Source organism: Hakea prostrata, chromosome 10 (assembly GCF_041222555.1).
Source record: "Hakea prostrata isolate BN-2017 chromosome 10, UWA_Hpros_2, whole genome shotgun sequence".
Classification (NCBI taxonomy): domain Eukaryota; kingdom Viridiplantae; phylum Streptophyta; class Magnoliopsida; order Proteales; family Proteaceae; genus Hakea; species Hakea prostrata.
This window is the reverse complement of record NC_142609.1, coordinates 14,620,240-14,633,375: the sequence shown is the minus strand read 5'-3', so window position 1 is coordinate 14,633,375 and position 13,136 is coordinate 14,620,240. Positions and strand designations below refer to the sequence as shown.

Genomic DNA, 13,136 nt, shown 5'->3' with positions numbered 1-13,136 from the left:
ACTCTTCCAAGCCCATGAATCCTGTGCCTTAGGTTCCACATCAAAAATTGATGAGTTAGGGAAGTAGATAGCTTTATAAAATTTGGCCCAAAGAGAGTTGGGATCCTTCCACAATCTAGACGCCACTTTAACCAAGAGGGCAAGATTCTGAAATTCTGATTTTTTAAAGCCTAGTCCCCCTTTTTTTTCCAAGGCTACAAAGCCTATTCCACGATACCCAATGTGTTTTACTTCCTTCACCTAAAGGACCCAGAAAAAATTTGCTGAAGCTTTTTTGATATGATCATGAAGCGACTTTGGGAGCTGAAAGTGAGCACTTGCATAATGAGGTAAGGCAAAGATAACTGACCTCAAAAGAGTATCTCAGCTTGCATGAGACAATAACTTTGTCTTCCAACTTTCCATCTTTTGAGTAACCCTATCATATAGCTCCTTGAAGGTTTGCTTCTTGGATGAGCCCACTTCAGAAGGGAGACCGAGATATTTGGATGGCCCCTTAGCATATGAGATCTTAAGCACTCTAGAGAACCATCTCTGGAATTTCTTATGAGTGTTAGGGCTGAAAAACATATTTGATTTCTTGAAGTTGATGGCCTGCCCACTTGCTCTACAATATGTCTCCAAACATGCTTTAAGATTACACACAACATCCAATTTGACTTCGGAAAACAGGAGGCAATCATCAGCAAATAATAAATGTGCAATTTGGGGGGCTCTATTCTTCACCCTGATACCTTTAATGGTTCCAGCTTCTTCAGCTCTTTTTATAACCGAACTTAACCCTTGTGCACACAGAACAAAAAGAGCGGGGAGAGGGGGGTCCCCTTGTCTTATACCCCTAGTAGGGGATATGGGGGCACTAATGTGACCATTAATAAGCGATTTATAAGAAATGGAAGTAATGCATGCCATCACAAGTGCAACCCATCTTTGGTCAAAACCCATTTTCAATAAGATAGCTTCGATGAAGCACCACTCCAACCTATCATAGGCCTTTTTCATGTCCAATTTTATAGCCATAAGCTTCTTCTTTTTTCCTCTTTTCCTTTTTTCCTTTTTTCCTTTTCTTTATGTAGTGAAAAATTTCATGGGCCATATATACATTATCTGAGATCAGTCTTGATGGGATAAGTGCAGATTGATATGGAGCCATCACTTTATCTAGAATAAGTTGCACCCTATTTGCAAAGATCTTAGATATAATCTTTGTGACCACACCTCCTAGGCTAATAGGTCTATAGTGTTCAGAGGTTTCTGGATGGGGAATTTTGGGCAGAAGACAGATGTACGAAACATTTAACTCAGGATTCATATACTCAGAAGCAAAGAAATCAGTCACAAAGTTAATAAGATCATGCTTGACAGAATTCCATAAGTTTTGAAAAAAGAGAGGGGGAAGCCATTCGGACCTAGTGCTTTGAGGGGGCCCATGGAAAAAAGTGCTTTGTTGATCTCCTCCTCTGTTGGAACTTGGCATAGACTATGATTCATATCGTTTGTGATGCATGGCTCAACTGATTGGAGTACTTGTTGGAGGACATCTTCATCAATTGGTTCTGATGTGAATGCTTCAGAAAAGTGGTCACATAAGGTGCTATGGATTTCTCCTTCCTCAGAAGTCCATTTGCCATCCTTATTCTTCAAACGAAGTATTTTGTTTGATTGTCTTCTTTGGAGAGTGCATGCATGGAAGTATGATGGATTAGCATCTCCTCCCTTTAACCAATCAATTCTAGATTTCTGCTTCCATAGGTTCTCTTCCCTTAGCATTTCCTCATCAAGATTGTTCATAAGCCTATCCACTTCCTCTTGTGAGAGTATTTATCGCCTTCAACACTCTGTAGTTGTTCTAGTTGTGTCTTCAACTTGGCAACATTGGTCTGAATGTGACTGAAAGTATTCTTGTTCCACTTCTTGAAGTTGGTTTGGCAATGTTTAAATTTTTGCAGCAACTTAACATCAGCTGAACCATGAACATTCATCCCCCAAGCTTGTTTAGCAACTTCTTCATATTGTGGGTGCCTCATCCAAGCACTAAGAAATCTGAAAGGTTTTTGTCCTTTACTTCTGCCACCCTTTGTATCAAGAATGATTGGGTTTTGGTCTGAAATCATAGAGGATTTCACAAACACTGCAGTATCAGGGAAGCTGAAGTTCCATTCAATATTCCCAAGAGCCCTATCCAATCGGATATGGATATTAGCTGAATCCTTCCTCCTATTAGTCCACGTGTATTTCGGTCCCTTAAGCTCAAAATCAATCAAAGCACAATCTTGTATCATTTGTTGAAAACATAGACAATCATATGATAGTTTATGGGCTTCTCCTACCTTTTCTTTCCAAGAGAGGTGGGAATTAAAGTCTCCAATAATGGACCATGGCTGAGTTCTTCCTTGACCAAGAGTTGTAACATGCTGAAAGATTTCCTCCCTTTGCTCTCTCTTAGGATTGCCATAAATGAAAGTCATGTAAAATGGGTCCCCTTTTGCTACGGCTATCCGAGTATCAATAATATTTTTACTTGCCTCAAGAATCTCCATCTCAATGTGTTGACTCCAAAGTAAAGCCAACCCTCCACTTTTTCCTTCAGAATCCACACAAAAGTTCCCTTCCATCTGCAACATCTTCTGTAGATTCCCCATACTTGATGCCTTAGTTTTTGTCTCCATCATAAAAAAAATGTCTAGTTGCTCTGTCTTCTTAAGATTCTTCAGAGCCCAACGGGTTGAGGGGCTACCCAAGCCCTGTAGGTTCCATGAGAGGACCTTTAGAGCTGCCCGTGGGGGGGGGGGTCCATCTCTTCCACCGGTGCTTTCTGTTAAAAAATGCACTTCTTGTTGATTTTGATCAATGGTCATGGAAGATACAAGGTCATTGTTTTCATGGGGTCTAGGTCTCTTGGCTTTGGGTTGTTAGGTGGTAGATGGTTCATTGGGCATTGATTTGGGGTTCATGAAGAGGTGGATTTGTGGTAGTTTGGTTAAGGTTGTTGGGAGTTTGAATAGAGTTTGGCTTTATATGGTTTTCTTGGTTTATTGTGGTTAAGGTGTGAAGGCCCATTGGATTGTTGAGTTGATCATGTTGGGCATTGAAATTGGGTTGTGGGTTCTGGGTATGAGGGTTTGTTGGGTGGACTTGGGTAAAGCCCATATGGTTTGGGCCCAAATATTGAGGGATGTTGTTTGTTGGGGTTAATGGGTTGTTGATTAGGCTATTGGAGGCCATTTGAAGAGGATAGTTCATGGGCTGATTGATTGGATTTGAGTTGGGCTGGCCCAAGGTGAGAGGAGTACAACAGCTGGGTCAGTTAAGATAATATTTGTCAACTGGGGAAGCATTTGACGTATGGCCAAAGCAATTTCAGGATGTTGTAGCATGGTAGTGACTTGTTGGTTAAAAATAGCTTGGTTTTGATTTTGGTTTGGGTAAACTGGGTTTAAGGGTGTTGTGGAAACCGAGGTGTAAGCTAGAATGGGAAGTTGGTGAAGGAGCTGGCCTTGGGTGGAGTGTATATTTGCACTGACAGGTGGTGTTGGACGAGTTGAATGGTACGAGGTATTTAATGCAAAGGACAAGTTGGGGTTGTTTGGGTTGGAGGTTCTTGTGATGGTGGTTTGCAGGGTAGCAGCTTGATGAGATGCGTTAGCACCTTGGGTATGATGGTGTTGATGGTACATCGGGTTTTGATTTGAAACCTCAGAGTGGATTGTGATAGAGGAAGCAGCAGCTTTGTTCAAATCATGAGGAGGGGGTTGTAGGTTGGCAGTCTCTTGGAAGCCGAGCTGCATAGAGTGACAGTTTCTGGCATTGTTAGTAGCCGTTGGGGTTGGGATATGACCTATTCTTGCCTGAGTTCTAGCTTCTTCTCCGGTGACGATCATGTGCATCCCTTTGCCTGTTCAATGAATTTTATTGGAGTGAATGCTCTCAGGTTCGCTGTAAAAACGACAGTCATTGAAATCTTCACATAACTCTTCAATGCATTGATGAATCTCCCTGTGAAGAGTTGCTCCTTCATCAAAGGTGGCACACCTAGTTGAGTCGTGACCTATGAGGCACGGAAACTACAGAAAGCTGGAATCCTCTCGTATTGAATAAAAATGGTGTGTTGTGTACCAGTCCTCCTGATTAAAGGTAGCGAGCTTTTCAGAGGTGTAAAGATGTTCATGGCAATGCGAAATCTCTGATAATGCATTTGCTCCCCTTGCTGGTTTCCTTTTATGATTAAACCTTTAATAGGTCTTCCAATCGTTGTCGCCAGCTTCATTCCCAACTTGAGAACCATTAACTCCATTGGTATTCCTTTCAGCTGAATCCAGATTTCTATAGTGTCGAACTTCCACTCTTGAGCTTCATTCCATCTCTCCAAGATAATAGGGTTCCCTCCTACTGACCAGGGCCCTTCTTCTATTGCATTCTTGAGGTCCAAGGCTCTCTGAAAATGGAAGATGTAGATATTCTCCTCTTTTAGTATGACCTGCACAGTTCCACTAGTGTTCCAAGCCTTTGGTCATCCTTAAACGTTGCATCCGTATTTAACTTGTAGAAGCCTTGAGTTCGAGGAAACCACTATTGGGTATTACTGTGTTGGGCTTGGAAGGTCCTCCTCTAGGATGACAATGACTTCAAATGGAGTTGGTCTTGGACTGTGGGCTTCACTTTGGACAACATAATGTACCACACTAATGGATGAAGAAGAAGAACTTCCACTATATAGCCAAAAGATTATAATGGAGATCTCTCAACCAATCACCAAAAGAATGTTATAAAATACTCGCGCAAAACCCTAAGATAAGAATCTCAAATCTCACAATGGCCTAATAAGAAAATATAGGGTAGAAGATTTCGGGTATAGATTTTAATCAAATAATGGGTTGACCCATTGGGCTATGTCAGCCCATACCATCAACTTCCATCATAGATCTCACAAATCGAATCATTTAAGTTGCTCATCAAAATATATCGGTACAAGTCCATCTTCAAAATTGGGTACAAAATTTCGAATCACAACATGACACATAAAAGTGGGAAGAAAACTGCATAGCTCCTTGAGCAAAGATTGAATTCATGCAATCGGCTATCACATTTGGAAGCGCCGCCTTAGTGTTAAAACAAGCAACCATGGCTTGGTTACTAGAACTCCCAAGAAATCAAACTGGTAAAATGAAAATGTAGCAAATCCTTTTGGAGTTTTCTAATCATTCGCCTCATCCAGCCCAATCAACATTTAGAGAAACGTAGCATGGAATGTTTATTCAATGAAAGATCGACCATGATCAAGAGTTGATTGAAGATAGCAAAGCATTCATTTTACTTCCCAGTGATAAGTGGTTGAGATATGCGTAAATTGATTAACCTTACTGCAATTAAACGTTTGGATGAGTTAAAGTAACTTATTGTATTTGTACCTCCCCAGAGTGCTTGATTACAAAGTTGCATCATCCATCGGTTGCCTTTGAGTATTGAATGAACATGGAAGTGGTAGCCATTGGTGGCAACACAGGCTTGCGTGTAGACATGTTTGTCTTAGCCAATAAATCAAGGAGGTATTGCCTTTGAGGGGGAGAGAATGACCATTTGAAATGGACTCAACACCAACCACCAAGCACCAAGAAAATAGTGTAGAGGCCCCAGGCTGTAAAAAATAGTGTAGAGGCCCCAGGCTGTAATAGCCAACGCGGTTGCCATTTGAGTGAGAAATTAAGATAAGTTGTTGGTCAGGATGATATCGTCAACATAGATTTATACATGTTGACCCCATATTATGATTGAAGATGAATGGTAAGGCACTAGTCTTGGAAAGTCATTAGATTAAAAATACCACATAAAAATAAATTCATCTCTTGCATTGCCAATATCAGGTTCAGACTTATACAACAGATACAAATCCATGAGATAAACATGCATGAACAATTCATTTTTGCAATAATTTTCCCAGTCACTATTTTCATATGATGATGTCTTTCCACTCAGGCACCCAATGCATCCATAAGCAAAAGAGATTTTGCCTTCCAACACAGAGTACATGAACAGAAAACAGACAAGCAACTATTTCATGGGAACTACGACTAAATGAACTTGATTAGTGATCCTCATTGCTCTTTCCAAATCCTACCAGTGACCCTCAGCTTCAACTCCTTCCTGTCTCCACCTGAGAAGAAGAGAGCCATGTTCCGCTGGATGATGAGACCGTCTAAACTGTCACGCACCTTCCTGTGGCTGTCTCTTATGCTTCTAGGTTCCCCTTGCCATATTATCTTCCTTCCATTGCCACCCACTTCAAGACTATAACTGTAGTTCTTGGAATCATTTTCATCACCCATAAACCGCAGGAAGGCCATATAAACTGGTGCCATCCCGAGCTGGAACGCCTCAAAATGAAGACAGAAATACTGTCCGAAGCAACTGAAAACCTATCCCAGAAAAAAAGAACAAAAATTAGCAAGGTCAGGTGACCGCCTGTTTTAAGGATGGTTACCTGCTGATCAGGCAGGAATTAATGACGATCCACACCTCCAGCCACTCAATTTAGTTTCCCGGTAGACATAACACAGGAAGGAACCCCCTTCTGAAATTGTTTCTTGGGGGAATGTTCAAGAAAAGGTAGGAATAATGAGAGGTGAACAAGGGTACTGTACAAGTTAGCAAATACAAGGTTTAACAATCAGATGGGAAGTTTGGACTGGCATTTGTCTACTCTGCACATGGCTAGAAAAATCATGCACGCAGAGAAAAGGCTAAACTTCTTGTCCAGAGAAAATCTCCCATGTTGAAAACAAAAGCAGCATAAGGGCAAAACGAGAAACAATAAAAAGTAAGTGCTTAACAGTAGTACCGTTAACATCCATGTAGCATTCTCTACTTCGTGGGGATTCGATTTCACATATCGATGGTTGAAAGTACTGCCATTGTGCATGTCCACTTTGTGATCATCTCTCAGGTGGGAAACCAGATAAGGAATGTCACCAATGACAGTGCACTCTGAACCAGCATATGGACAGTTGTATGGTCTATATGCACATTGCAATTCATGCTTTAGCTTGCTGTAGTACGGGAATATGCCAGTGCACCCAAAACTCAAATATTTGCAAGGAAGTTCAAGAGAGGCTGCAATCTTCTCTAATGCAAGACATCTTATATTGCCAAGTTCATGCCGGCAAGTGGGGCACCGGTTGTGCACCCTTGGCTTGCAACTAGAACATAACGTGTGGCCATTTGAGCACTGCAGCCACAAAAAAGATCAGAAAAGATCAACTAAGTTTATTTAATTTAATATATCATAGAAGTATATAAAGGACTCCTAACACAGGCCAAATAGACAAAACTGACAATTAACAATGTTGATGCATACTGAATATGTACTGAAACAATAGCAAGAACCTAAGGCCCCACATGCACACAAAGGATGAAAAGCAGTACACATTCATCACAATCACCCAACAATATTGAAATTTGAAATGACACTAAAATAGCAGGGATCTTAAAGAAACATCTACAGGAATAACCATGAACATTGACTAAATCCACACAGTAGCAAAATTATGCAGATGAGGAAGGACACTTTTAACGGTTTGAATTTGGAACATTTCAAATGAATAGGGGGGATGAAAACAGAAAAGAAGTAACCCAGAACACATTGCCTAAGTAAACAATTAACCACAAAATCAAGAGAGCAGCATTAGCAACCAAAAGCAAGAATGTTCAGATGTAAAAGAGGACATGTTCTCCACTAAAAACCTTTTAGCGATTGAATGTAAAATCAAGCAGCAGCTGGGAATTTGCCGACCTGTTTCTCCAATACAACATCATCCAAGACATCAAGTACGAGCAGCTCTGTACCAAAAGGCTAAAACAATCGTGTTTTATCTTTGCTAACTCAAAACTTAACAACTTAAAAAAGCAAAGAATGGTATTTTGCCCTAAAGATAATCATCAAGCCAATAGGCAGGAAATCCTTGTCCTCAAAGGTTTAAAAGGAACATATTACACAACAAAACATCTTTCACCTGACAAAAAGGCATAACAGATGAATGCTCCATCACAAGATGAACACATATACAGCCTGACTAAATCATTTTCCAAAAACATAAAGCGATGCGGTTATAAACAATATCCTACCCCAGTTTCAGCAGTTCAGCAAATTGCTGGTGCATCTATTGGAGTTGCTACAGATATAACATTAACACCTAGAGATAATTTCACAAGCATAAGTGCTTATTTGGTATGAGGATTGCTTGGGTCCCACATGGGAAGCCTGGTTGAGATTATCAGTATATACTGATTCTTGAGGAGGTTTAATGGGTTTACTTGGTTGACAATAGACATAAATTAATAAACTTATTTTTTCCTTTTATTAGTAGTTGGAATTTTGAAATCTGTGGCAAGATGACCTGGATCATGTTGAGCATTAGTGCATGCCTGGGTATGGATCAGGTCCAGACAGCAAAAAGGGAAAGCACTTTGGAATATTTACTGCTTGTTAACACCAGAAACCTAGGACTCTTTTTCAGGCAGTAAACATTACAAAATGAGTATTTTGCTTGGATCCTCCTTCCTTCTGTCGAAAGAATCTAGCAGCCGAAAATCTGCAAGTTTGAAGCTAGAAGTTATCCAAAGATGCGCTAACAAACCATTAAGGTAGTACTGAAGCCATTTTGGCTGGTTTCATACCGAGCATCAAAAGAAATTGTCCTTTCAGCCGCTCTTCCCCTGATTCCCAAATCATAGAATTGTGGCTGACAGGAAAACCATATTACAGCTATCAGATAGTTGTCAAGGCATCACCAAGGCACCTTAGGCAATCAGGCTGATTTATAGGCGCCCAGACAGTTGCCTCCTTATTGTAGAATGTCTTGCACTAGTTTAATTAGTCCTGGACCAAAATCTGGCATTTACATATGCCAAATATCATGTGAGAAACTGTTTTTATATGCGATATTTCATCTACTTAAGATATAATTCATAAAGAGAAACTCCCCTATTTGAAACCAATAAAAATAGTTAAAAAATAAATTTTAAAACAGATAAAAAGTTCAACCCCCAGGTATGGTGTATTTATGTTAGAAAAGAAGGGGCAAAGAAGGGAACACACTTAAATCGCCATACTCACCTAACACCAGCATGGTAGGCACCTTACCACCTAAGAACTTCATCTTCCCAAAAACGGCTTAGATCACTTCAGTACCATGACAACTATGACAGATAAGATACAAAACCTGTTTCTGCTCCTCGTAGATTTTAACTGTAAATTAACTTGCATATCCAACATCATAGCTCTTTTTGGAAAGCTTCAAACATCTCTAAACCCCGTCACCCATTTTTGAAATACCACTCTCTCTTCTCATGTTGTTTATAACTTAGAGGTTTTCAATCCAGCCCCACATATTTCTTTTTGTCTTTATAAATAATTTGAACTTCTTTCAGGTATTCAACTCAGTTATTCCCTATTATATACTCTATTACGGTTCTACCCAATCACACAAATAAAAAATTGGTTTTGTAAGGTTTATGGTACTACAACAACCCTTTCGATTCTAATGTAAGGTATGATTTTCTCAGCGGCTGCCTTGTGTTTAGCATCCTTTTTGAGGGGGTGCATGTAAAAACTCAACTAAATGGAACACACAAACAATAAAAGAAAACTTCAATCTGAAGCACATTCATCACTTAAACCCTTGATGAGTGGTTTCCCATGTAACAGCCCACTTTAAAGGGCCTAAAGTAGGGGTATCTAGGTTGAATATGATAGCTTTCGTACTTAGTTTTTATGTTATAATTGAACCATTGTTGGTTTGAACCAGTTGTTCAATTTGAGAAATTTGGTCTAGGTTGAACCATAAGACATTCCCTTAGCAAAAGAGGAATTGTTTTAATTATGAGGAAATATCTTTTCATAATTATCTGGCAGGTTCAGCCTCTGATACTTCTAAGAGGAAGTGAATCTTGTTAGACCCAGACCAGGAATAAAACTCCCAAGCTGATTAGGAGTATTGCCTGTGGACATATTATAAATAAAGAGGAATGTGGGGAGGGGAAACCTAACTCAGATTTTCAATAATTTTCACTGTGCAAGCTGTGCTGCTGCTTTATTCATCCTTGTAAGAGCTCAGTTTAGTGTTGGATCTAAAATCTGGTGGAATTGGTGTGGAACCAACTGACTCCTTGAGGTGGGAAAGTTCTTGGAAGGTCATAATTCCAACTGGCTTTTAGGTAGATTGAAGATCTCCTTCAATTACTTGAATTTCTTCATTTTATCATCAATTCATCAAGTAAGAGGATGCTGCCAAGGGTTTCTTCCAACTACAGTAAGCTCTATCAAAAGCCCAGCCTCCATTTCTTTCCCTATTCCTCCATCAAGCTTAAGTTTCTATTTTCATAATTCTGCAATTACTTTGCATCCATCCATTAGAAACCTTCCATATATGGACTATGGACCACAACATTCAATCATAAGCCTCCACACTCAATCCATCTAGAATAGCATCTATCCATCGAAGCCCTAGAATTCCACATTACGGATTTATGAGGGAAGATCCAATTTTCAGATCTCACAATCCAAGCATCAGCTTTGTCCAATATATCGATCAAATAACTACTTAGAATGCAATTACAACTCCAGTCCAAATTCCACTCCTGAGTCCTGACTGCTAACTTCACCAGAGATTCAGCATTCAGACCCCTTGTGCAAAGCCCCCCAAACCTTCAGAGCTAGCTTCCCTATCACTCACTTGACTAAACCTAGCTTTCAAACCCTATCCCTCAAATGGACCCCAACTCTATTCTGATTAACTAGAACTTGGCCGGCTCATACAAGGTCCTGGTTTATTGGGCCCTAGTTGATGCTTTTCAATATACTGTCAGTCAATAAAAATCCAGATCAGACAAACACTAACATGCTACATCAGCTGGTAAAACAAAAACCAGGCAGTAAAGGCTTGATTCTACTAGATCAACCTATTCACTAGCTACAATACATTGAATCAATTTCATTGAATACTGGTGATGTAACACATCAACAAATTTTCTGAGAGTTTGCCTCAAGAGTAGCCATGCTGTACAAACCTGATGGATGGGAGGGTACATAGCATTTAAGCATACTGGACACTCTAGCAACTCACGAACACTGCTAGCAACTGTCACGTTAGGTTTTGCAGCTTGCTGAGATGAATCATTTGCAATTTCAAAAATTTCCAACATGTCTTTACTTTTAGGAAGATCAACAAGATCAGGCTTCGACCTCATATCATCAATATAAGTAACTGGAGATGCCATTGCTAAATAGCAGAGCCAATTGCCTGCAAGCAAAAACTCTGCAATCAAGTCAACCATATTATTCATTCAATGTAAACTTCACATCATTTACAACAAACAGAAAATAAGGTGGTGAAAACATTCCAATAGAAGGAACAACCAACCACTTCAATACACCAGCAATTTATTGTTTTCACAGGCATACAAGCTCCATCTAATTTGTTATATTGATTCATCAGGTGACCCTCTTACTAATGAATCAAATTTTCAATTGGTTTGACACTTCCAAACTCATTTTGGCTCCTTCCTTGTAGCTTGTAGATGTTTATTAAAAATCTACAGAAAAGATGGTCCGCATGTAACACTACCTGTATCACTTAATATAACTCTTCTCGTCAGTCCAAAACGGGGAAATCTTTACCAAAAACTATCGTTCTTTTACAACCAGATCTACAAATCTCAAGATAGGTGCCAAGCTCTGGAATGAAAATATACCTAACAAATTCAACTACATGCATTGCTGCTCTCGAACAACACTGGACATGGACCAAAAGTACTTTCAGCATTACTTAAGACATATTTCACCAGAAAGGCTAGCAACAAATGCCATTACATCCTATTCTTTATCCATACGTTACGCATCAAATATTATCTTCCACTCGACTGAGGAGCTCTTATCCAACCAGGATCTCAGAACATTACACACCCAAACAACAAAATAACAACAGTTGTATTGGGAGAACCAACTAAAAAAGAATCGAAATGGTACACCAACCCAATCCTCAGCAATACTGCGAAATAGGCATCCAGAATCCCCACCAAGAAAACCCAGAAAAATGCAAATGAAAACCCTAATAGACCAAACATTTTCCGGGTAACAGCACCCCTCGAAAAATATCAAATCTTTTTTGAAAAACCAACAGAAAGTAAATAATCAACTGAACCCAGAAAAGCCAATAATCCAAGACCACAAAATCAAGCCCAGAAAGACTAAACTAAAAAGGTCTTGCCTGGTAATTCCTCAGATCAAAAGCTACCCATGAAAGCAAATCCAGCGCCTTTGTCAAAGAGGTACTTCTCAGTTAACGGCCGGCTTAGCTTATTTAATAACAGAGGAATCTGAAGAAATTCAAATTAAAGCAGCTGGGAACTTTGGGGAGAGTGAAAGGCTTAAAAGGTCCAACACTTGGGTAAGATAGAAAGCGAAGGAGAAGTGGGGTTTGATCTCTCATTTCTCTCCGCTCTTCTGGGAATATCTAAGATCTGGTAATATAATAACAAAACCAAAAGCGTACGGTGATGGGTTTTGTTTGAAGTTTGTACCAGAAAAAGAGAAAGAGTGGGACGAGGGAAAGAAAAATTGAAGAGCTTGTCTAGAAACGACAACTGACTAGTGTCCCAGAGAAGAACAGTGGCAACTGGCAACTGCCATGCTCTGCTTTCGGTCTTTCAAGGCCATTAAATACTATTCTGTTCAAAGACTAAAGGAGCGTTTGGTATTGTTTTTTATTTTGATTTTTAGCCAAAGAAGTCAATAAATATTAATGATAGTGTTTGGTGCAATTTATATGAGCTATTTCCATTTGAAAAGGGTGAAAAAAATACAAAAATTTAAAACAATTCTTTTATTTTGTAAACCAAAGTTAAAAACAAGTTGAGACCTAATTTATGAGCTCTTTACTAAGAAATGTTGGTCATTACTAATCAAGCAACCCTATACAAAAATGCTACCAACTTGTGATAAATCCTTTTTTTAACAATATTATTATAGAGAATCTCTATGATAGAAGTTTCGAGGGTTTTCGATGGAAAAAATTGCATGAGAGAGAGATCCCAATTCCTTTTGATTGAAGCTCTAAACTAAGATTAAGGGAATTTTCAGATCT

The 13,136-nt window shown here is 39.4% G+C and overlaps 1 protein-coding gene across 2 annotated transcripts; it reads right to left on the bottom strand.

Moving 5' to 3' along the window:
- Nucleotides 1–5,705: 5,705 nt before the first annotated feature.
- LOC149002100 (E3 ubiquitin-protein ligase DIS1-like) lies at nt 5,706–12,691 on the bottom strand. Of its 2 annotated transcripts, XM_089137481.1 has the most exons (4): nt 12,261–12,691; nt 11,062–11,294; nt 6,836–7,222; nt 5,706–6,413 (listed from the first exon to the last, which is right to left on the bottom strand). In XM_089137481.1, the coding sequence occupies exons 2-4, from the start codon at nt 11,269–11,271 to the stop codon at nt 6,093–6,095; spliced, it is 918 nt and encodes a 305-aa protein (XP_088993607.1). In that variant the 5' UTR covers nt 11,272–11,294; nt 12,261–12,691; the 3' UTR covers nt 5,706–6,092. The 2 variants fall into 2 exon arrangements, with proteins under 2 accessions (XP_088993607.1, XP_088993605.1); XM_089137479.1 differs by having other exon boundaries at nt 11,062–12,691.
- Nucleotides 12,692–13,136: the final 445 nt, after the last annotated feature.